The 25,552-nt window shown below is 42.1% G+C and overlaps 1 protein-coding gene across 1 annotated transcript; it reads left to right on the top strand.

The window, feature by feature from the left end:
- The first annotated feature begins 1,049 nt into the window (after positions 1-1,049).
- On the top strand, positions 1,050-25,218 carry Tspan3 (tetraspanin 3). The gene is made up of 7 exons (XM_048417108.3): positions 1,050-1,282; positions 14,903-15,094; positions 15,336-15,410; positions 15,918-16,019; positions 16,789-16,941; positions 17,185-17,268; positions 24,389-25,218. Exons 1-7 carry the CDS (start codon positions 1,220-1,222, stop codon positions 24,479-24,481), a joined length of 762 nt encoding a protein of 253 aa, XP_048273065.3. The 5' UTR covers positions 1,050-1,219; the 3' UTR covers positions 24,482-25,218.
- The last annotated feature ends 334 nt before the right edge of the window (positions 25,219-25,552 follow it).

Genomic DNA, 25,552 nt, shown 5'->3' with positions numbered 1-25,552 from the left:
AAGTGCAGCACTGTGGCAGAAGGAATAGTGTGTGGCTGAGGAGGCTTCTGCATTAGATCACCCTTCCACGCTGGGCTGTAGGCAATTTTGGCAACCTTTCTAAGCCTTCATTACCCGACCAGTAAAATTAATCTGACTGTCAGGTACTAAAGCTGGGGGAGGGGTCTGACAGTCATGACACTCATCAGCTAAAGGTGGGGGAGGGGTGGTGGTATCAATGAACTATTAATTAAAAGAATCTAATATGCACTCAGTGTTAATTGCTGCCTTCGGAGATGGCCCAGCGGAGGCAGAGGCATTGCCACTAAACCTGATGACAGGGATCCACATGGAGGAAGGAGAAGAACTAATTCCCACAAGTTGTTTTCTGACCTTCACCTCCGTGCTGTGGGATGCTTGCGGGTGCGTGCGAACGTGAACGCGGACACACACACACACACACACATTAATTTTTTTAAAGTGTTAATTATTATGATTCATCCAAGATTGATGGAAGATAGGGAAATGTCGCCATGTATGAAGATGTATCTATAATTGCAAATCTCAGTCCAAAATTTACTACCCGGAATAGAGCTGAACGGGTGGCTGGCTGCCTTGCCCAAACATTTCTTTCTTGACAATGAGCTAGCGCTTTCTTCTTTCTGATGACTTCTCAGAGCTAGCAGAGCTTCCGGCATACTAAAGTCTCCATAGACAGGTATTGATGTCCACCGCATTTCTCCCCAGCTTAGATGGAGTGCCGCTTAGGCATCACGCGACCACGAAAATCCCCATGTGATTCGGGCCTTTCTAGGGAAGAGTAGTTAACAGGACAGAATTCTGTAGTCTATGAATCATTTGGTCTAGTAAAAGTAACTCAAGGAAAGGGCGGGGGGGGGGGGTGTTTGGCCCACCAGAATTTCCCCAAAAGAGGAATCTGCCCCCAAGGACGGACAGAGGCCAGGAAAAGGGACTCCGAGGCGTCGGCTCCTTTAAGAGGCGCCGATTGGCTGAAGCGGCCGCAGACGCGAGGCCCGGTTGCCTGGGAACGGCCTAGGGGGGCTGCGGGCGGGCGGCACGCAGCCGCGAGGTGCTTGCTGGGGCGGTGCGCGGCGGCGCGGGGGTCTGCGGGAACGCGGCTCAGGCCCAGCACTTCTCAGCCGAGTCGCCGCCGCCATTGCCTGCTCGCTCGGTGAGCGCCGCTCCGCACCGCTCGCCCAGCCGGGCCTCCGCCGGCACCATGGGCCAGTGCGGCATCACCTCTTCCAAGACCGTGCTTGTCTTCCTCAACCTCATCTTCTGGGTGAGCTGGCGGGCGGCCCCAGCCCCGGGAGGCCTCTGCGCGGAGCGGGTGGACCGGGCGGGCGCGGGAGCTAGCCGAGGGATCGCCCGGGCCCTGCGGCCCTGGTTGCTCTTTGGTGGGGTCTTTCCCGGTCCCGACGGAGGTCAGGGCGGTGCAGACCGGAGGGCTCGGGAACTCGGGCCTGCTGGCACGGTGCCAGGGTTACGCGGGTCGCCACGGTCGGAGCAGCCTGCGGGACGCTCTGCTAGCTCCCGGGGCCGAGTCTGTCGGGATGCCAGGCCTGAAATGGGACACTCCCCAGTGAGTCGGGTTCCACTGTCTTTGTCTGAGCCCTCCCAGAGCCAGTGGCAGTCCCGGAGTCGTGTAGCAGCTACGCGGGGACGCCGGTTGAGTCCTGGGCCAGGAATTTCGGCTTAGAGCTCTTTGTGTAGAGTTGGGAGGCTGGTAACCAGCCCAGAAAACTGAAAGGATTCAGCCTGAGACAGCAAGAACATTTCTTTGATCAAGAAAATTGCTATCGCGGGGATGGGTAGCCAGCAGTTAGAAAGCCTTTTAAGTGTTTCAGCTGCCACGAGATTTTTAAAGCAACGAACTCACTTTTTATAAAAGGTTGCTTTTGCGTTTTTTCCGTACGTGCCCTAGGGAAGTGTTTAGAGCCGGCCTATCTTGTGGTCAGGCCCTTATCTCACCCGGGGTTTTGTAGTAACCTGTTGTTCCTTGACTCTACCCCTTGAATTCTGGACTTTGCACCAGGAAAACTCTTTAAGCATATTCTTCATCCCATCTTTTCTGTTTTATTTAAAAATTAGCCCAGAACAGCTCAGCAGTAGAACAGGGTTCAGCCTGTTTGCTCCGATACTGTAAGGGGAAGTTTGTAGTGTAGTACAGTACAGCCCACATCCTAGTGTCGGGTGTTTTCTGATTTGTTAGTGGTTGTGGGCACACGACTGGCGATTTGGGATCCGACTGACCCTCATGTCCTCAGACTGGTCTCATTAATGCACTTGCCCTGGGCAGTTTTCTCTGTTCACAGTACCCAGAATGTTCTTTGAACAATTCCACTGACCGTACTGTAGTATATCATCATTTCCCACCCCACCCCCATTCCCGGAATTCAGCGCCTACTTTGGAAAATATGCACACTTATTCTCGCAAGAGTCTTCCTATTCCTCTTGCCCCTCACAAAGAATACAACCTTTCCTGTCCCGACTGCCAGCCGCTAAATAGGCTATTCCGGATAACGAGGCCCTTAGCTCTGCGGTTGTTGGTGCAGGAGACGCATCTTGAGACTCAGACTGAACTACTTGAAATCACCTGCGTGACATTGGGATTCCTGAGATTTCTTTTCCAATTTAGAACAGATGTTCCTGATCCTTTAAATTACATGGCTGTTAAAGAGGAAAAATATATTTTTAGAGTTCCCCAAATGAAAAACACTTTGTAGCTAATGAGATACCTAAGAACTTAAGAGACAGAAACTTTTTTTTTTTTTAAATGTAGACCAGGCTGGCCTCCCAACTCACCGAGATCCACCTGCCTTCACCTGCCGAGTACGGGGATTAGTGAGGACTACCACCACACCTGGCTTAAGGTGGATATTTGTATCCACCTCAGTTATTATGGATATTTGTGTCCATAATAATTCCGTTGGAGGTTATAGAAGTAACTGTTTGGTTTTGAAGAATATTTATTAGGTGAATTCTAGGCCAACCACACGCAGAGCCTAGTTGTGTTAATGTGAGAAAACACTGGAAATACAGTCATTTTCTTTAGTCAAAAATATTATTTATTATATAGCAATATATATAATACCAGTTAATTATTAATTCTGAGTGCTTGCTTATGAATCCTTGGAAATTGTATGAGTATATTCACCCCAGTGAAAGTTAATGTTGTGAACTGCTTAGTGAGTGTTGCTGAGGCCAACATCATATTGTTAATTTAGTACCTTTATCTGAGATAGTAATAGTAAGAACTTCTGTGAGCTTTGAGAAGGAAGGTAAGCAGAAAATCCGTGGTGTGGTGGAGGCCGCAGTATTTAGGCGCATCTCCTGACAGTGTTGGCTTGTAGGCAAACCTGGAATCTGGCAGTACTGATAATGCTCAGTACCTTCTGCTTACCCATCATCGTATAAGAGCTTCCACGAGTGTGATTTAGCTGGGAGTATTGCCGTGTGTATTACAGACGGGGACAGTAAAGCTTGGGGAGCTGAGGGAGCACACCCAAGATGTGGCAGGGCCTGTGTTCAAACCCAGGTGGCTGCACCATTGCTAGAGCCCGTGGTGTTGGAGGAAGTTGTGACTTGAACAGATTTGGAAAGGACATGAGGCTTGGGGGCAATGATTGTTAGGCCATACTAGAGACTCCTTTCTCTAAAATGTACTAATTTTCACATTGGTAGAAACTGTACCCACACTTGAACTATACTCTTCAGCTCTTCTGTTTAAGAGTTTTAAGTCATAAAGGAGGAAGTGCATTAAATTGTCAACAGATTTCATCTTGAGAAATTGTAATATATTCTTCCCTTTATATTGAGGGTGCTCTTCTATGTGATCCCTCCCTCCCTCTAATCCCTAGAAATGTGTAACTGGAAGAATGAGGGTCCTCTTCACAGACAGGACACAGCAAGCTTACCAAGTTTAAATTTCCTTGGGCAGTTTGCTCACACTGCCTTTCACTGTTGGTACTGGCTGACCCTTGGTAGGTGTTAAAAGTTTAATTGCTTTGGCAGAACCTTATATCTTGATATACTGGTTCCTTTGGCAATCTGTCCAATGGACTGAGATATGGAAATAGTCATGCCAGTACTTGGGCTTTAAACAATCTGACTGCCAAAACTATTAGTGTAGATTTAGTGTAGTTTGGGACGTTGTATCTCTGAAAAGAGAGACAGTTGCTTTCTTCTTATTTGTATGTTTGTATGTGCATGCACGTGATCACCGGTATGATGCCACAACGTGTGTGTGTGTGTGTGTGTGTGTGTGTGTGTGTGTAGGTCAGAAGACAACCTCATGTAGGTGAAGAGTTGTTTCCTCCTACCGTATGGGTCCTGAAGATGGAACTAAGGTAGTCACACTTGGTGGCACTGACCTGAAACAACTATTTCAAAAATTCTGCTCTTTGGCAAATCCCTAGGCCATTAGAGGGTTATAGCTTAAATGATGACTTTTGACAAGTGAAAAGGACATACAATTCGTGTCTTAGATTTTTCTTTTTTAATGGCAGCGCAACATTAAAACATGTTTTAAAAGTTAAAAATTTTTATGTGTGGATGTTTGCCTGCATGTACATTTGTACACTTTTATGCTTAATGCTTGTGGAGGCCAGAAGAAGGTGTCCAATACCAAGTTAAGGACAGTTGTGAGCTGCGGTGTGGCTGCTGGGAATTGAACTCGGATCTCGGAAGAGCAGCCAGTACTCTTAACTGCTGAGCCATCTTTCCAGTTCCAAATCTTCTGTTTTTGTAGAGTAGTAAAGCTTTAAATATAAATGTGTTAGTGCTTGGTTTGTGAGCATATATTAAAGGTTATATGGGCTTGTGGTAAAAGGCTATATTTTGAAGGCTGTTATAATGCTTGTCGGTAAAATAATCCACTTTTGTACCGAGATCAGGCAGGATTCTTAGTTTACTAAGTTGTTTGATCTGACCCAGGAGACTTCATCTGAAACATATTGAAATGAATAATTTTAGTTTAGCAACCCCTATTTTTTGTGTGAGTTTATGTATAAGCACACGATTGTATCCCATGCATCCATGTGGAGGTCACATGGCAGTTTTCTCCCACCTTGTTGGAGGCAGGGCCTTTTTGCTGTTTGTCATTGCGTATGTCACACTAGCTAGCCCACGGGCTCCTGGGATCTAGCATCTCATCTCATCAAAAGAGCACCAGGGCTTTGCCAGTTCTGCTTAGATTCTGGAGAGTCATACCTAGGGCCTCTGCCTGTGTAGCAGGCACTTTACCCTGAACCATCTCCACAGCCCTTAATAAGGTCTAATACTGCACTTTTATTCTGGTAGGTTATTAGGTACTTAATCCAGTCCTGTGTTACACAAATTATTTTATCTACCCTCTCATAAAAACCATCCGGCTGGTATTTACTGTGCACATATTTATGTTAGGCGTTACGGGGTTGTAACAGAAAGCTTTGTCCATGCTGGTAGACTTCTAACCTTGTGTGTCTGTTTTGTCTGGTGTTTCATCTGTACTGAAAAGGCAGGCTAAAACAGCTCGTGGAGTAGGCAGACGTCTGTCCAGAATGTCCAGCACCTGTGCTGGCATGACTTACTCATTTGAAATAACCCCTGTGTAAAGATGGTGAACTGTATAAAGTGTATCCTGCTTTTAAAATAGCGTACTTCCTGTGTGGATGCATATAGCTAAGGAAAGGTGCTTTATTAAGCAAACATGAACACTTGCACACCTGTTATTGCAGAAAAGTTCTTAGAGAACTTTCAAGGGGAGCAAGACAGGAGGTTGAAGACAAGTGGGGAAAATACCAGAAAGTTAAGCCAAGGTGATATGGATGTGATCTGGTGGCCACTTGAGGTTGGCAGAGGCTTGTCTAAGTGTGGAATAATAGAAGCCAGTTTGGAGATGATTGTAAGAGGTGAGGGAATTCAAGACTGAAGAGTAGCTAGATCATAAAGCCAGGGCATACTTGGCATGTTCAAATTACAAAGTAAGAACATAACAGATTATGCTTCATGCTCTTGGTTCAGAACATATAGTGAAAAGGGCTAAAGAGATGGATCAGCAGTTAAGAGCAATTGTTGCTCTTGCAGAGGACCCAGGTTCAATTCCTAGCATCCTCATGGTACCTCAGAACTATCCCTAAAACTCTAGTTCTGGGGGCTCTAATGACCTTTTCTAACCTCTGTGGGTACCAGGCATACACATGGTGCACAGAGGTACATGCAAATAAAACACCCACACATAAACTAAAAATAGACAGTTCTAAAACAAAAAAATTTAAAAGAGAAAGAAGTAAAAGTGTTTCCAATCTTGTCACACAAGCCTCCTTGAGTATATGCCCATTGTGTTCTGACATATCCTGTGTCCGTATAGGTGAATATAAATAGGATATGTTGGTGTGCTTTTGTTTCCTGTGCTTCTGTCTGTGTGACTGTTCTAAAAAAGATGATGTTGTAACACCTCTTCAGCCAATAGGCTGATTATTAAGGTAGTTTTTCAGTTTGTTAAGGAAAGAACTTCAACTTTGTTGGGAAGCAAATCATGGTGCATACTGTAAATATATTTAGTTTTTTCCCTGGTGTTTCAAGACAGGGTTTTTCTGTGTAGTCCCGGCTGTCCTGGAATTTACTCTGTAGATCAGGCTAGCCTTGGACCCTGAGATCCACCTGTTTTTGCCTTCCTATCTTGGTCTTAAAGGCTTGTGCCACCACTTCCCAGCTTCTCTTCCTTTGTTTTTGATGTGTAGAGGTTTCTGACTCTGAGTTCTGAGTCATGTCTGTGGCCTTGAGTAATTGTTTAGGTCAGTGGTTCTCAACCTTTGTAATGCTGCAACCCTTTAATACAGCTTCTTATGTATGAGGACCCCAACCATAACATTATATCATTGTTACTTTGTAACTGTAATTTTGCTACTGTTATGATTGTAAATATCTGATATGACAAATGCCAACCCCAACAGGGCCGTGACCCGCAGGTTAAGAACTGCTGATCTAGGTAGACCTTAGAGCCGTTAGGAGAGCTCTGTGAATACAGTTGGAGGACAAAGTGGGTTTTTTTGGTTTGTTTGTTTTTTGTTAGATTTTTTTCTTTGACAAATAGTATATTTTATTTATTTCTCATTTCTTGTGTCAGAATTGAAACTTGTCAGCTGACTGCACAGTGTATATATATAATCTTTTACTACACAGTACCACAGGATGAAGGTTTTCTTTTTTAATCTCCTTTAGAATATATATCTTTTAGAACTGGATGGTGTTTGTACATGCCTTTAATCCCAGCACTTGGGAGGCAGAGGCAGGTGGATGTCTGAGTTCATAGAGTGAGTTCTAGGGCAGCCAGGGCAGCACAAAGAAACCCTGTCTTGAAAAACAAATGAAGAACCCCAAAAGAATGCTTATCTTTTAGAATATTTATTGTTCTTTGAAGTGTTTTAATGAATTTAAGCCATAAAATCTGATTCTAGTTAAGGTTTTTTGTTTTGTTTTTCCCCAGAAAATCCCATAAACATTTCCTCGGCTCCAAACAGGTACAGTGTAAGAATCATGCAGTTGGTCAGCAATGGTGTACTAACCGCTCTGCCGACCTCAGGAGCTCAACTGGTGGGAGAGGGGAGGGAGTCTTAACCAAGTTTCCTATCTCTGGACCCATCCAGAGATTTATATCCATGGATAGGTCTTTCTTCAGAGACGTGATCTTAATTGTTATTACACATATAATTAACGGATTTTACAACTATAAATTGTCAATTTCTCACGATAAAAGTTATATTTAGCTTGATAAAATCTTTTCTTCCTGATCATTCTCTCCTTCCTCATACCCTTTTAAATAGCTTAACATTCAGTAGCTGAGAAAATTTTGTGTTTCTGTATTTGTTTTTAATTTAAGGAGACTATAGTTGACATGTGTTTTACATAGTTGCTGCTACTGGTTTAAACACATAGCCAGACTTTAACATGATAAAGCTTAAGCACTCCAGACTCCTAAAGTAACTGACTTTTTACAGTTAGAGTGGGTTGGGGCAGCTAAAGGTCTCCAACACAAGTTCAAACTCCTTGATTTACAGCTGGCCTTGGGATTGTCTGAGGCCTTTAGTCTGTCTCCAGATTCATTGCTGTCTGAACTGTGGGACTTTCAACTGATAGGTAGGCATACACCGAATTAATTGGACCAACAATGAATATGAAAGACCAAATGAAAAGTAAAAATACAGTAGAATTGAGGAACATGCCCTTTTTAATGTCATCAAAATAACAATTTAAGAGGATTAAAATATTTAAGAATAGTGGCAGTGATGTCAGTGATATTGATTGCAAAAGTAGCTTGACAATGCAATCCAAGTAAGCTTTGAGAAAGTTTTTTTTTTTTTTGGCAATATAAAGAATGTGTGCCAGAAGAAGTTATCCAAAGGCTGAGTCAAAGTCAGACCTAAAACAGCGATAAATGGGAGCAGTTGACAGGCACCTAAAGTGTGGGAATGAGGAGAGAGCTAGTTTATATGCTTAAATACAGACAGATCTAAGAAGTAATCTGGAAAACAATACAGTACAGTCTTAATTTTAGACATAGCTTTAAATATATGCAAGTGTGTGAATATATGTATGAAAATATTTAAACATATTAGAACCAAACACTCATAATTTTATCTCTCAGACAATATCAACTTTTTCTTAAAAATATTTTGATGCTAAAATACGTCGTTTTCCCCTTAATACACTATACTAATGCATATACTACGTTGTCTTTTCAGTGTTCAAGGCTCTAATGCAAGCATTGCCCTTAGGCTTTGAGTTCTTGCTTTTGCTGTTGTCATTTTGTGATGGTGTTTTGACAAATGAACAATTCCTAGAATCTCTGTTACTAGATAGAAATGCTGAAGTTGTTATGTATTGTGGATTGTTTTCCAAAAGCATACTTTTGTATTTCGCTATAATCCCTCTGGTATACATTGAATCCTGCTTTACTTCTTTATTGACCGATTTGTCAAATAGAAAATTATGTCATTGTCGTAGTAGCTTCAGGAGGTCTTGTACAGAAGTAATCTTGATTTCTGAAAGAGGGCTGAGTGTCTTTGGGATAGTCTTTTTATCGCTATTGTTTTTGGAAGGATGGCAAGAGAATAAATGAAATAAGGAGTAATTATGTACTCACTTAGTAGAGGAGTGATCATGCTTAGTAACATGAACCATTTTATCAGAGTAAGCCTGAGTGCAACAAAGATTTTACTATTTCTAAGGTAGTCTTGATGGCAGGAAGGTAAAGTTTGGGGAAGGTTTCTTTCAGAAACAGATTGTACAGAATCACCAACAATATAAATCTAATATGACTGCACAAGAAACGCAGAATTAAGTGTGTGTGTTAAGTGTTTCTGATTCTCCCCTTCTTTGAAATTTGCTTTTTATAATACCTAGAGTACATAGTACTTTGTAACCAGTATTTCTCCTCTGTTTCTACTTACCCAGTTCCTATTTTTTATCAGTTGCTTCTTTGAGGCAAAAATCACTCTGAAGGAGCAATTTATCCAGGGAAGCAGAATCACTGGGCCCTGAGCTCTGAGGTCAATGAAGTTAAGATAGACCCTGCTCTGCTCTATATTGGTCCATTTTTGCCATGGTAGTAGACTTGATCACTGTGTCTCTGACACACCGTGCCCTCGGAGTGACTTCTCTTTGCCTCATACTCATTCAGCATGTTCTGCTCCCGCTTCCGTTGTCACGGCTCTGAATTTCCATGTGGATAAACTGGCAACAGAACAATTTTATCTCCCATTTTTAAACAGTTCTGTTTAGTTTTACGTTGCCAGTTTGCAGAGGTAGGTCTTAGAGTGCTTGATGACAATGAGGGAATAGTTCTGTGGGTTTTAGGATTTTATTGGCTTGCTTTTTTTTTTTTTGCCCCTGCCAGAGAGTTGAGTTAACCCCCCACTAATAACAAAAAGCACCAACCTTGGTTAGTAGACATCAAGACAGCAATGTTATGTAAGAGTGAAATTTCTTACTTGAACACATTCACACTTGTGTAGATGTAGAAAAAATTAAAAGGATGAAATTAATGTCACACTTTTGAAACTTGTAAGAGTTCAGTTTATAGAGGAACAGTGCAGTTAACAGAAAAACACCTAAAGTTTTAAACTTCTGTGGCTTAATTTAAAACATGGGCAAAGTAAAAGAGTGGTTTTTCTTCAAAAACCTCGGCCTTTCCCCTAAATTTCCCTGTACTTTGTAAAAAGGATGATTATTTTTAGTACACTGCCCTGGCACAAATCCTCCTTATAGGCCCAGATTCTCTCAGCAGTGACCTGTCAGAGGCTTCCATGTTCCACAGTGCCCTGCCTGCCCTACTGCTGCTCCCTCCTCCCTCTACCTCCCTCCCTCCCTCCCCTGCAGCTGCTTTGTTGGGCAAAGCTCTGGTCCAATCCCCACTGCCCCGAAAACAGGATTTAACCAAGCTCACCTTTTAATTTTATGTAGCTTTTCAAATAATGCCCTCTCTGCATTAATAATCAGAGTGACTACCAGGTTCCCATCACTAGTAAGAATTATTTATGCTCTTCCCTGAACTGACCATGCAAATTATTATTTATCTCATTTGACTATTATTTTTGTTTTTCTTTTATGCTGATGGGTGTCATTATGGCAGATACTTAGAACTGTTTAGTTTTCTCGGCCACTATTTGAAGTGAACAGCTACTCTGTTTTCAACATCATTTATAAGAGACAAGCACCCTGTTTATGCTGTCCTCTCAGCAGTGAGCACAAGTGTTACTTGGTGTGTCTGTTACCTTACTTCCTACTGATGTTGAAGAAGACACGGTTACAGTCTTCTCTCTTGTGAACATTGCCTGTTGAATGGTTTTCAGCACTGACTGAGTCATCTGTCATCTTTCAGACAATAAGCTGTATTTACAAGTGGGGTCGCCTAATTTGCCTTCCATTGGGTTTGCTGTGTCTAGTTCTGGTTTGTTTTCCTACATTCTTGTCCGTAGTTTCATGAGTGCCTGCCTCACTCTGGTCGGAGTGGGACAGCCCAAGAGACATCTCACTTGGCCCATTCCCAGCTGTACTAAGTGTGAGTTTCATAGGAATCTCTTTAGGCTAAAAGCTCATTTTGTTTATAAAATGCAAGGGTTCATCAGTGCCCCGTGCTGTATATTTTTGAGTATGTAGTATCCTCTTGTTATATTTTGATTCAGGCTTATCTAGGTTAAAACTTCATTTACTAGCTGGACTTGATGACATAATTGGTTAGTGTCCTATACTTAAAGTAAAAAAGAAAAAAGGATTTAATTTTTATTTATTTAAGATTTATTTTTATTTTATGTGCACTGGTGTTTCTCCTGTCTGTGTATATGAGAGGGTGTCAGATCCCCTGGAACTAGAGTTACAGACAGTTGTGAGCTGTCATGTGGGTGCTGGAAATTGAATCTGGTCCTCTGGAAGAGCAGTCAGTGCTCTTAACTGCTGAACCACCTCTCCAGCCCAGGGATTTATTTTTAATTGTGTTGTATGTGCACATACATGTAGATGTGGTTGTCTGTGGAGACCAGAAGAGGGTCCTGAATGGCCCAGGACAAGGACAGGTGTAATAGGTAGTTTTGAGCTGCCCAGTATGGATCCTGGGACAGACTTAGGTTGCCCTCTGGAAGCACAGTACATACTCTTAACCACTGAGTATCACTCTAGGACTGAACTCACTTTAAAACAGTATTTTTATTTTTATATTGAGGGTGTTGGGGTGAGCATATGTGCATGAGTGCACAGGCCTGCAGAATCCAGAAGAGAATGTTGGATCCTTTGGAGATGTGGGTGGCAGGAACTGAACTCAGGTCCTTGGAAAGGAGTGTGTGCAACTTTCTCTCCAGTTACGGCCATCTCCCAGATCTCATTTTCATTTAAACTTTTTTGTTTTTGTTTTTGAGATATATGCCACAATTTCCACTCAGCTTCCACCCCTTCTTTTTGAGGCAGGGTCTCACTGTAGCCCTGACCTGCCTTGAACCACTGTGTAGATTTAGACAGTCCTTGAACTCATAGAAACATGCCTGTTTCTGCCTCCTGGGTGCTGGGTTTAAAAGCATGGCCACCACACCTGCCTCTCCCTCCTCCCCATAAGCCTTTTAAGAAGTAACTCTATAGGAACAGTTCTTGTGTAAAGTTTCTTTAGTGAAAGCAGTGAGTACAACTTGACTAATTCATGTTTAAAGACTGAATTATTTGCTTTAGTAAAATGTGTTATTATATATATATATATACATACATAGATATATGTTTGTGACTATATAATGTACATGTGTATTTGAGAGAGTGCTTTAATAAGACTTTGTTAGAGTCCACATACTTCCAAACTATTAAGCCTCATCTTTTTTTCTCATCTAACAGTGTACCCCAAAAGCAGATATGTAGTTGTGAATTCCAGCAGGCCCGGTAGCATTGGTAGACTTCTGATTGTGACTTACACTCTGTTCTAGAGGTGATGCCCATTGGAGTCTAGTAAGCGCAATTAAATACCATTGTATTTAAGTAGTGAACTGAAAACTGAGCATTGACTGTACTGGTGAGAAAACCACACACACCAGCTAAAGCCTCCTGTCCTTTCCGTGGAGGTGGAGGGTATGGTGAGGTTACTCTGTAAACTTCATGATACTTGCTTGTGTCAGGCACTGCTTGAAGTGTGATACATGTGGTGCAGGGCTGAAAGATAAACAGACACATCTGTGCCCAGGAGGTATGTTAAGAATGCAGTTAAATTGAGACATTGTTAAAAATGCCCTGTTTTTATTGCTTGGGGCAGTAAGAGAGTGGATGAGGGTAAATAGTTAAGAAAGGCTTCTGTGAGAACATGGTGATCCTTAAGCTGCATCCAAATTAGTGAAACAGTAGCAGAGGTGTAAAGCGAGAGATGTGTTTATCAGTTCTATATTTTTGTAGTCTATTAAGGGTTATGGAGTCTTCAGAATGTAGAGACAAAACAGTTTAAATCATTAAAATTTTCTCGTTATACCTTGCCCTGTTCATATTTTTAATAGTAATTCTCACAAAGAACATATTAAAGGGACGGGGAGAGTCAGGGATTAGGAGTCAGGGTAGCCTAGGTTTAGACAAGCACTGCAGTAAGGTGACTTTGAGGTGCAGTAAAGAGTCTGAGTGCAAGTTATCTGGACCTGAGGCAGAAATGAGAAAGTGCGGCAGCACCCTGGAGCTGAAGAACCGTCAGGAGAGTGCGAAAAGAGCAGCCAGGGGAAAGAAGAAAACTAGCAGTGGGCGAAGAGATGATCTAAAAAAAAGTCTCCATTCACATTTTATTATTCTTAGTACATTAATTCAATTATGAAAAAATAGTTTACTGAGTATACAATAGGGTGGTGGGCGAGGCAGTACCAAGAGAGTACTGCCTGGAGTTTCCTTACATTAAAAAATCCTGTGTGTGTGTGTGTGTGTGTGTGTGTGTGTGTGTGTGAGAGCACGCGCGTGTGCGTGCATGTGTGTGTGTGTGTGAGAGAGAGAGAGAGAGCGCGTGTGCGTGCATGTGTGCGTGCATGTGTGTGTGCACACGTGCATGAATCAGGTTACTGAGATCTTCTTTTTCCAGATCTGACAGTGATTGTAGTGATGTATTATGAGAAGACAGACTTGTGGTGTTCAGGCATACTGAACCTAATAAAACTACAGAACTGAACTAAGTTTTCAGGGTCAGAGGATTGAGTGGGAATGTGTAATGTTAACTGTGGAAGCAGTTTGCTAGTTTGACGATTTATAGGTTTAATCTTTCACAGGTGAAGTAATCACAACTGTGTGACAGCTCTGCAAGTTCTGCTCGTTAGAACAAGCAGTTTAGCATAGCCCTGCACTGTGTGCCTGTTTGTCTACGTGCAGGTAGCAGTAAGCGCAGAGCGGGGCCCAGTGCTAATAAAACCAAAAGTGCCCTGGAGAAGGGGCCTGGAGCTGGGCTAAGCCTTTCTGTGCTCTCCTTCCTCAGAAGTGTTCAGCACCCGTGATAGCCGCAGCACTGGTGGGAATCTCAGACCCTCTGAGACTGCTGAGTCAAAACCGGCAGCTTAATGAGCTCCTCGGATGATTTTACTCTCACAAACGTTTGAGGGGCGTGTTTCTAAAGAACAGGTAGATGGGGAAAGTTTGCGTGTGCCTGAGCCTGGACTCTTTGCTTTACTGTCTCAGTCTCTAGGATAGCATATTTTGGGTTTCATGTTCACTAATACTTTTCTAAGAAAGCTAGATAGAGCTTTTTTTTTTTTTTTTTTTTTTTTTTTTTTTTTTTTTTTTTTTTTTTTTTTTTTGGAGTTATTTTGCCTGGGCGCAATCCCTAACTCTGTCCATTGTCCCTACTTGTAGAATACAGTTTAAGTGCATTCTTGTCATTGCTATTTATTCAAGTTATATTTTTTCTATTTAAAAATAGGTGAGATTTAGAAAATTTGCAACTTTATCTAGTAAAGAATTTTGCTGGGGTGGTAGTTCATGCCTTTAATCCCAACAGGTGGATCTGAGTTCCGAGGCTAGCCTGGTCTACAGAGTGAGTTCCAGGATAGCCAGGGCAATAACGAGAAACCCTGTCTAAAACAGCAACAACAACAAAAACATTTTTATTAATGAACCAGGAATGCTTTAACTTTTCTGATTTAAGAATGATGGGAAATCTCAATTATAGCCTCTTGGGTTGAAGATGTGCTCAGTTGGTAGAATGTATAACATGAGAAAAGCCCTGGCTTAGATCCCCAGCACCACCTACACTGAGGTGATGGTGCCCGTGCTAGGAAGAGCGGAAATTCCACATCATCCTTGGGGATTCAGGAATGACCTTGAATTCAAGGCTGGGATACACAAGACACATTCAAAGAAAATGACTTAAGACAAGAGTAGGAAGACTGCTGTGACTGTGCTCAGCTAGGTCTCCGCTGGTTTGCTTTTCTAGGGGGCAGCTGGCATTCTCTGCTATGTGGGCGCCTATGTCTTCATCACGTACGACGACTATGACCACTTCTTTGAGGACGTGTACACGCTCTTCCCCGCTGTGGTGATCATAGCCGTAGGAGCCCTGCTGTTTATTATTGGCCTAATTGGCTGCTGTGCTACAATCCGGGAGAGCCGCTGTGGGCTTGCCACGGTAAGTTAACCCTTCGTTCTCCACACGACAGACCATGGGGCTATTTCATCTGGTCCTCTTTCGTGAATTGAGGGCAAAGTCCTGTAGATGTAGATGCCTTGGCTCTTAAAGCCACACCAGAATGAACACATGCTTTAAACTTCTAGAGGTTGTCCCATATACTTTTCTTTTCATCAAGAAAACATTTGCAACTTTTTTTTTTTTTAATCTCTACCTAATTTCCGATGATTTTTCCTTACAGTTTGTCTTCATCCTGCTCTTGGTTTTTGTCACGGAAGTTGTTGTTGTGGTTTTGGGATACGTGTACAGAGCAAAGGTATGTTGTTCGCTGGACACGCTGGGCTTTGGAAGGTCTTAAGCTTTTCGGGTGGCGTAGAGCAGCTTCATCTGGCCAGAGTCAGCCTTTTCTTTTGGCTTATTTCAGGAAAGCCACTTCTTTTAAAATACCTAAAATTAATTAGCACTTATTTATAAAACTTCTGTTCTTGATATAACTGAGTAGAGATTCTATTATTATTTTTGTAGACATTTGACATCCACATGTGGGGCGTCTCCTCAATTCACAGTTGCTTTGTCCCTTTCGAGTGGTTTGGTTTTTAGCCTCTTTTGTGTAGTCTTTTCAAAGGCTATTAACCTCTGTGATTTAACAGATCTGACTGTTTGCTGCTGTTTGAATCTAACTGGAGCAGGAAGTCTCTCTCTTGCTGCAAATGTCCGGAGAGCTCTGGCAACTTGGAAGCTACTGAGGGACTGGAGTTGTAGCCTTGACTGCTGTCACTTTAAGCAGTATTTTCGAGGGATGGACTCTTTTCTTTTGATTCAGGTGGAGAATGAAGTTGATCGAAGCATTCAGAAAGTATATAAAACCTACAATGGGACCAACCCGGATGCCGCCAGCCGTGCTATCGACTATGTACAGAGACAGGTAAAGCTTCCTTGAAGGTTGTCATGCCTGAGTCCACAGAAGCTAGTTCTCTTTCTGTGTATGTGGACTGTGTTTACCTCCACAGCTGTAAGAGAGGGTGTTCCTCCAACTCTGCCTCCAAGTTTATTGTTTTTGCCAGTCTTGTTTAAACTAGACTTTATTTTCTTTAAATTAAGTCACACACATTTCAAATAAAACTTAAGCATTTGGCCATTGGAAATGATATTTAACTCAAAGCTGGATATTTTAACATGTGAGGTATGAGTATTTGGAGACTGAGAGATGGTTCAGTTGGTTCAGATGATTAGGATCGTGTCCTGTTTTTTAGAGAACCTAAGTTTGGTTCCCTACACTCACGGGAGCAGCTTCCAACCACTCCTAACTCCTTTCCTAGGGCATCTGACACCTGGCTTCCATAGTTCCCTGCACTTGTATGCCCATATCAACACACATACACAAAATTTTTTAAAAAAAGGTTTTTTTTCCTTCTTTTTACTCTGTGTGCCTTTGACATCATGCATCTTGATCCATCATTTCCCCATCCTGCGCATCCTCCTTCTGCCCTCTTCTTCAGTCACACTAGCCATTTCTAAGTGCTCAGTTCATCTTCAGGTGGCTGGTGGCTCCATGTCGGACTGTACAGATGTAGCATGTTCTTCACTGCAGAAAGCTCTGCTGAGAGCGCTGCTCTGGAGTAGTTGTTAATGCTCTGTAGTTCAGAACTCAACACAGACACCGGCGTTACCTAAGGAATCTCTCTTTTATCCAGTTGCACTGCTGTGGAATTCATAACTATTCAGACTGGGAAAATACAGATTGGTTCAAAGAAACAAAAAACCAGAGTGTTCCTCTTAGCTGCTGCAAAGAGACTGCCAAAAGCTGCAACGGCAGCCTGGCCAACCCCTCCGACCTCTACGCCGAGGTGAGTTTGAACTGTTTTTCACTATCTAGTCACTGTCCTGGGCTTCTTTTCAGTCTTTTTAACTTGACTTGTCATGGCATTTTGTTTCACTATAAATATTTTAGTGTGTTGTCTTTTGTTTTGGTTGTGCATTATAAGTTGCTCTGATCATCAGTTGTTTTCATTTCCATTGCTGTCAACGAGTAGGGATGTGTGTGCGCAGCTTTCTCTTTAGAAACAGGTCTAACGAGCTGTCTGTTGCAGGGATGTGAGGCTCTAGTCGTGAAGAAGCTACAAGAGATTCTGATGCATGTGATCTGGGCAGCATTGGCCTTTGCAGCCATTCAGGTGAGTAGCCAAGGAGCTGCTACCAGAGGTAATTTGTCTCCTCGTGTCATCAGCCCTCGTGGTTTTAGTTACTGTGTGGAGCGAATCTTCGTGTGTGGGGGTAGCTTAGAAGTGATTCTGCACCAGCCACCAGTTTCCAAAATCTGGTCTCTGGATCTAGAGCCAGAATGGTTTAAAGAAATCAGTGATCTTTATGGGAAGGAATTGTGTTGAGGAGACTCTTTGCCTTATTTTCCTGTATTGACTAGTGAGAGCACCATTCTAAAACCAAACATGCCATGGGGCATTCCTGGAAGGTATTTTGATAGCACTCATGGATGTCTTTAAAATACTGCTGTATTCCAGTTTGGAAATGGAGAGATTTCCCTTTAGTTTTCTTGTACACTGTCGCTTTCTGCTCCTTGTTTCTCAGCTCTTGAGTTTTGTTTTTGTTGGTTTTTTTTTGTTTTGTTTAGTTTTTACTTTTTAAATTTATTTACTTTGCTGTTCTGGAAATCAAACCTAGGATCGCATGTATGACAGGCAAGTGTTCTCCAGCTGAGATCCATATTTTCAAGTCTTTACTGTATTTCTTTAAAAACTATTTTATATGTCTGACTGTTTTGCCTGTGTCTGTATACCATGTGTGTACCTGGTACCAGTGGAAACCAGAAGAGGGCACTGGATCCGCTAAGACTGGAGGTAGATATGGTTGCCAGCCATCATGTGAATGCTAAGAATAGAACTTGGATCTTCTGGAAGAGCACCCACTGCTCTTAACTGCTGAGCCATCTCTCCAGTCTCCCTTATTTGTCATTTAAAAAATAGATTTTTTTTGTTTATTTTGAGGTAGCAACTTGATGTATCATGTAGACTGGCTCCAAATTTTGGGCTTAGGAAATCTCCTCCCACAGCCTCTCTGACATAACAGTACACAGGCTGTGCCTGATTTCTTGAAAAGGTGTGTATGTGTGTGTGTGTGTGTGTATGTGTGTGTGTGTGTGTGTACATACGTGTATATATATTTATATGCACATACACGCACACACATATATATCAAGACCTTTAATACTAGTCTCTTCTAAAAGGAACAGTTTTATTGCTTTATAGAAAAGGTCTCCCAGTAAGAATTGAGGCTCTAGCCTTGTCTCTGGTTTCTGGACTCAGTTGTTTTAGACTTGGTGTGTGTAAAGAAGAAGCCCTTGACATCGCTTGGCGCACACAGAGGTATGCTGTGCCAGTGTTGGTAGCCGAGGGAACCCATTTTTTCCTGCTCTGCTAGTGAAAAATAGTCTTTGTATTCAAGTAGGTGAAATTATCTAGCATTTGCTTCATCACTCGCTTAATTGCCTTCGATCAGCTATACACTCTCGTCTCTTAGTCCTCCCGAAAAGCTGTCAGGTTAGAAGGACAGCCACTTTGCATGCAGCATAGCCGCCTGCATTCCCAGGTTCTCAGGTTTGTATTGTACAGTATATGTTACAAGTTTTGTTGGACTAACATTTTGTAGTCTAATTGAGAATAGCCAGCTATTTGGAAAGCTCTTCTGTCAGATCAGTTTAGAGCTTTGTTTGTTTGTTTGTTTATTTTTGAGACAAGGTTTCTTTGTGTAGCTTTGTTGCCTGTCCTGCAACTCGCTCTGTAGACCAGGCTGGCCTCAAACTCACCTAGATCCACCTACCTCTGCCTCCTGAGTGCTGCGATTAAAGTTGTACACCACCACCTCCTGGCAGTTTTGAACATTTTTAAAAACCTTTTAGGGGCTGAAGAAATTGCTCAGAGGTTGAAACCACTGGCTGTTTGTTCTTTAGAGTTCAATTCCTGGCAACTACATGGTGGCTCACAACGATCTATAATGAGATCTGGTGCCCTCTTCTGGCATGAAAGCATACATGCAGGCAGACCACTGTATACATAATAAATAAATATTTTTTTTAAGAAAAGCTTTTAGTTCTTGAAATAGGTTTCTAGCCTCAAATAATCTTGTAAGACACCCTTAAATTGTTACGTTAAAGGCTGTAGAACTACTACTTTAAATATAAGTTGTTTGGCTTTCCTGATCTTTGCATATTTGAGTAGAAGCTATTGTATTAATGGAAAGTACCTTTAAAATGGCAAAGGGGGATTGTTTACTTTGCTGGTATTCAAACAGCAATGAAATGATTCATTAAAAAAGCCTTGCTCTATATTTGCTATGGTCTCTGCCATCCTGAGTGTTTACTTTGTGGTTTAGCATAGCAGTAATCTGGTGATCAGCAGGGCTGTATTCCACATTTTGATTATGTATGCAAACACATTCATTTAGCTAAAGTGAATAAAATAGAGCAGTCTTCTCACGCAGAATTCTGGCCTGTGCATTCTTGGTGACTGTGATGTCAAAGCTGTACTTGTTAGACTACAACAAAATCTTTGGGATTGTGGTGACTGTTGCTCAGGAAGTGTACGGCTGTGCATATGGAAGATTGATGAAAGGCTGTCTCGATAGCCACGCCCTGACTTAGTAGCTTGTAAAGATACATAATTTTGGTTTTTGTTTTGTTTTGTTTTTTTAGATTAACAAGGCTGAGTCAGGAATTCTGAGCTTTCACAGATTTAAAACCTAGTGGTTTGGAAAATAAAAAATTTTGGTTCAAGTAAAATAGTAGATTTCTCCAATGTATTTTCTTTAAGAGTGCCAGTAAATGTTGTAAGGTTTTGGCATTCAGACTGTGCTATAGATTGTTGTCTTGAGTGTAGGAAACTAATAATGACAGAGGTGACTCAATAGCTTTTAGTTTTAAGATTTATTTATTTTATGTATATGAGTTCTTTATCTGCATGTATGCATTTATACCAGAAGAGGACATCAGATTCCACTATAGCAATCATGTGGTTGCTGGGAACTGAACTCAGGACCTTTGGAAGAACAGCCAGTGCTCTTAACCTTTGAGCCATCTCTAGCCCTGACTCATAGCTTTTATAGTTGTACATGTCATGGAATTTCCAAACTAGAGACTAATGCTTAAAGGCTCTTCATTCCTTTCCCATTTGTCTTGTCACACAGACTAGGAAAGTGAGGATAGTATGACTGTCACACAGGTATGCAGAACCACAGCCTGGACTCTGATTCCTTTGTATTCTGTTTCCAGTTACAAATCAAAGAATTGGAATTTTCAGATCAGATTTATAATTCTTCTTCAGACCATGACTAATTGACACTCTAGGTGGGTAGAATACAAAGAGAAAATGGCACAGTTGAGTGGATGCCCCAGAGAGCAGGTGTCAGAAAGCGTAAATATTTATCGTATATCCCTTTAAGAAGACATTTACTAACCCTTGCTCTCGCCTTGTTAAATTACCCAGGTTTCTGTAGGACCAAAAAGAAAGAGCCCTGAAAAAGAAAACCCTAGCTGATTATTATAGTAGGATTTTTAATGTAAACAAGAGGTTTAACCTTTTTTCTTATATCCCTCGTCAGCTTATTAATTAGCATGATGTTACACTTCTTTGCAAACAGACAAGAGATCAACTAGGAATTTTGTATCTGAAGTTCTGATAATAGTACAGATCAAGGTTTTGACTTGTTAAGATCTTGAGGGAGTGTGTTGAGCAGGCAGCATGGGGAAGATGGGTTGCCAGTCTCTTCAGTGAGCATGCCTTTAAGGTGTAGCAGCCAAGAGCAGACTTCAGCAGACTAGGAAGCTGATAAGTGCATGAGCACACGAGTGTGAGGGGTAGGGTGGGGATTACGGTGAAAGAGCACTGACTGCTCTTCAGAGGGCCCGGGTGTGAGTCCCAGCACCCACATGTTGGCACACAACTGTTCGTAACTTCAGTTTCAGGGAATCCTAGCCTCTTTTGATCTCCATGCTCACCAAGCACACACATGGTACATAGAAATACATGCAGGCAAAACACCCATACACATAAAATCCCTTCTCCATCTCTTGGAGAAGCAAAGACAGAGGGTCCCTGGGGCTCACTGGCTAGTCAGCCTAACATAATCAGCAAATCCCAAGTCCCAATAAAAAACCCTATCTCAGTAAACAAAAAGGAAGACTCCTAATGGACACTTGAAATTGACCTCTGACCTACCCACAAATGTACAAGCACATCCTCACGTACCACAAACACATAAAACTTAACAGGTGTGTGGTACACAGTTGTAATGCCAGCACTTGGGAGATTGATGCAGGAGGAATGGGGGTTCAAGGTCAGCTAGGGCACAATCCTAGTTTGAGCAAGAGCTTGTTTCTTAGAAAAACAAAACAAAACAAAAGGCATGTTGGCACATAATTACATATATTTGTAGGGCACCCTTTTATAATTCAGTACATATATATACTGTATAATCTCCAAATCAGATTATTTTCTCCTTAAACAGATATTGTACAAACTTTTCTGTTTCATTATAAAATATAGTGAGTTATAAACTCCATTGCTACAGGGTGTTTTAAGAACATAATACCTCCATCCCTCATCCCTCATCCTTCCTGTTCTAGCCTCTGGTCACCCCTGGTCTACCTCTCTCCAGGAGATCAACTTGGTTTCTGAATATGGGTGAGAACGTGCGGCGTAGTTTCCTGCTGTTCCACTAAATGTCCTCCATTTCTTGTGCTGCTGGATTTCACGGTTTTGTTTGTTTGTTTGTTTTTGCTTTTTTTAATGACTAGATAGTATTTTGTGTAATTACACATTTGGTCAATCTAAATTAGCTTTGAATCTTTAATTATTTTTTAACTTTAAAAGTACCTATTTGGAGTCAGTAAGATGGCTCACTGGTAAAGATGCTTGCCGTGAAGACAACCTGAGTTTGATCCGGAGACACGTGTGGTAGGAGAGAATAGCTCCTACGGCTTATACTGTGGCCTCCACGTGTGCCCCATACATTCATGAAAAATAAAAACGTAAAAAATTTTAAATTAAAATTTACCTAAATTTAAAAATACCTAAATTGACAAAGGTAAGTCTGTGTCTCTGTCTTGACCCTAGGGTTAGGGCTAGGGTTAGGGTTTCTGTGTGCACGTACGCATGCACCCTCTGCTCTGTTAGCCAGCCTGCTCTGAGGACTCCATGTCCGCCCTCGAAGGCTGGCCTGGTCTCCTGTCATTTATATGGGATCTGGGCATCCGAGCTCTGGTCTTCATTTGCACCGCAAATGCCTTACCTGCTGGATCATCTCCCTAGGCCTCCTGAGCCTTCTGTAGAGACAGCTCACGCTTCTCAGTTCCCATGGACTCTTCTACTAGACAAACACCCCATATTTGGGGGCATTTAGAAGCGTACAGGATGTTATTTTGGCCCTTGCATTTTGTTTCGAGGTAGTTGTAGATTCCACCTTTAAGAAAGGATTTAGTTGAAATCCTTTGACTGCTTTGCCCACCTTCAGTGGTAACAGCTTACAGAGCTTTGTGGTACCCTGACCTTTGTTCTCTAATCCTGTCCAGGTCTCTCACTTGTGTTTGGTCAGTTCTACACAGTAGTATAACCTGAGTAGGTGTCTACAGTTCCCAGTGCCCATATGGTGGCTCACAACCATCCAAAACAACACCCTCTTCTGACCCCAGTGGGCACCAGGCATGTATGGGGTTCACATACTTGTAAGCAAACTAAAGAAGATTTATTTACATTAGTGGATGAGTGTTTGCATGTATTCATGTCTGTGGTTGTTGGATCCCCTCACATTGGGGTTACAGATGGTTGTGAGCCACCATATGGTGTGCTGGGTCCCCTGCTAGAGGCCAACTCATTTCCTCTGCCAGATCAGGAAGTGCTCTTAACCATTGAGCCATTTCTAGCACCAATAGTATTAAAACAAACAGCGAGTGGTTTCAGTACCACGGCATTTCCTCCTGTTTCCCTTTTATAACTGTTCTGCCCACCACATGCCTACTGTAAATGGGCTTCTAGCTCTAATACTCGCCAGTTCAAAATGAAGTATAAAGAGAATCATACAGTTTGTACAGTGTTTCTCAAAAGCAGATGGGTATCTTTTGGATATAGATCTACTCTATTTCATGACTGTGTACTATCCCATTTTAGGGGATACTTCAGTTGATGGTAATAGGCAGTTCTGTAAGCCCTGTTACTAAGTTCAAGTCGTGGTTCCCTGTCTTGTGTGTCACGGTCTATTGTAGTCAAGTGTGTGCATGTGAAACTGAAGAGTGGGGATCTTTGATAAGTACTGGTAGGTACTCTGCAGTCACTTCTCAGAAAAGGGTGCTTCTAGCACAAAATGTTTTTAAATTTGTATGAGAATACTTTCTTTCCACATCCCTACCTACATAGAATATCATAGAACATCTTATTTGGCAGTTGTTGTTTTTTTTTTTTTTAATTTTTTGAGAAAGGGTTTCTCTGTGTAGCCCTGGCTGACCTGGAACTCGCTCTGTCGAGCAGGTTTACGTCAAACCCACAGAGATCCACCTGCCTCTGCCTCCTGGCTGCCGGGATTAAAGGTGTGCGCCACCACTGCCCAACTGGAATCACTTTCTTTAATATTATAGTTTAATATTGTAACATGTCTCTATTCTAATATGCTACTCTAGAAGAATTTAGCTAAAATGGAAAATTATGAAGGAGTAGTGGCCCTTGACAAGCAATATGTCATAATGCCACAGAATCAAAAGTAGTAAATAATAAACAAAAGCCTTCAAAATACATTTTTGGCACTGGAACTGGCCTTCTACCATATTGAGTTTTATGGATTTTTGATAAAGCCTCTCCCCCAAATCCAGATGCCTAAAGAGACATCATCAAACAGGTTTCACTAGACTTGTGCTGTACAGCTTGGGAGCCACGGCCACATGTTTAATTAAAGTCAAAGTACATCTTTGTAAAATACATCTCCTCAGTGGCACTGGCTACATCACCATAGACGCTGCTTTGGGGAGCACAGCTGTGTGTTGTTAGTGGGGAATCGTAATAAAAAGAGCCGAGCCTTGGTGGTGCCAGCTCCACAGAGTTCCTGGATAGGAAGCTGGGAAGCTTACACTTAGTACTTAGCCACTTCATTAAATATCCTGTGTTGGTAAGAAACTTCCTCTTTCATTGTTTTTTGACATTTTCAGGTCATCAAAACTTGAAATAACTTCATTGCCAATAAAGATGTACACATTAGCCAAGTGGTTGTTAGCCATTTCATGTTGTTTTCTTCCTGCAGCTGCTGGGCATGCTGTGTGCGTGCATTGTGCTGTGCAGACGGAGTAGAGACCCGGCCTATGAGCTCCTCATCACGGGTGGAACCTACGCATAGCAGACAGACAAGCTGGAGCTCATCTTTAATGTCCTTGTTCTGACCTGGAAGGTGAATTGAGCAGGCCTGCGGCAGTTGGCTCCTGAGTTCATCTAGTCAAAGCACATGTACACTGGTGTTGGGCACAGCTTGGCATCTCATGTACCCACCTCTGGCTTTCCCATCCTTGTTCTTGCTGACTTTCTGTGCCCTTAATCTCAGAACCATTCACAAGTTTCGTAGTGAGGTAGAACTAAAGGAGGGTGTGGGCCTGTTTCTGTCGCCTCCAAGGAGTAATGGGACAATGTTGTAGCACTGGGCCCTTTCGTCTTCACAATGAGAACTCTTGGCCAAAGGTTTGGGGGTGAGAGGGAGGATGCCAGCTGTCTGGTGTCCCTCATCAGTGTCCTTTTAAAGAATATATATTATAGTACAGTAACATAGCAGTTGTACAAAATGGCTAACATAGATTTTAGAATCATACAGTGTGTCTTTGTTCATCTTCAAAATCAGAGACTGATCTTTGAAACTAGTGGTTTTTAATCAAAGCTGGCTTTATAGGAGGACTATAATGTATGCACTACTGTTTTAAAGCAATTAGTGTGGATGTGTGAGTTTCTGTGTGATTGAACCCATTCATCATCAGTCTTAAAGTCGTTAGAGATAATGTACCCATGTAGACTAGCAAAATAGTATGTAGATGTGATCTCAATTGTAAATAGACAAATTTAATTCAATAAACTCTGTATCAGCCCTCACCATGTAGTTTTTAATTATTTGGGGATATTTCCATTCCAGAGCAGCAGTATAATGTTTCAAATGCTGCTGTTGCCTGCAGTTTGTCATGATTTACACAGTTTTCATTTTGTGCTGCCAGATTCTAAAGGCCGTGGTATTCAGCAAAGCACAGGTGCTTTCTAGAGTGTTTTAGAAGAGCTGCCGTGTGCAGGGCCCAGGGGAGAGACACAGTGATGGCGTTGTCCTTGTCCCAAGGAGTTTGGAATCCTCGCACAGGAGACATAAAGGAGCAGGTGAATTCCGTCAGTGCGGTGATGGAAGTATAAAAACAGGGCCCAGAGGTCAGGGTTTAGT

This window comes from Myodes glareolus, chromosome 4 (genome assembly GCF_982192425.1).
Source record: "Myodes glareolus chromosome 4, mMyoGla1.1, whole genome shotgun sequence".
NCBI lineage: Eukaryota > Metazoa > Chordata > Mammalia > Rodentia > Cricetidae > Myodes > Myodes glareolus.
Note: the sequence above shows the minus strand (reverse complement) of the source record. Positions and strands in the feature narration are given on the sequence as shown.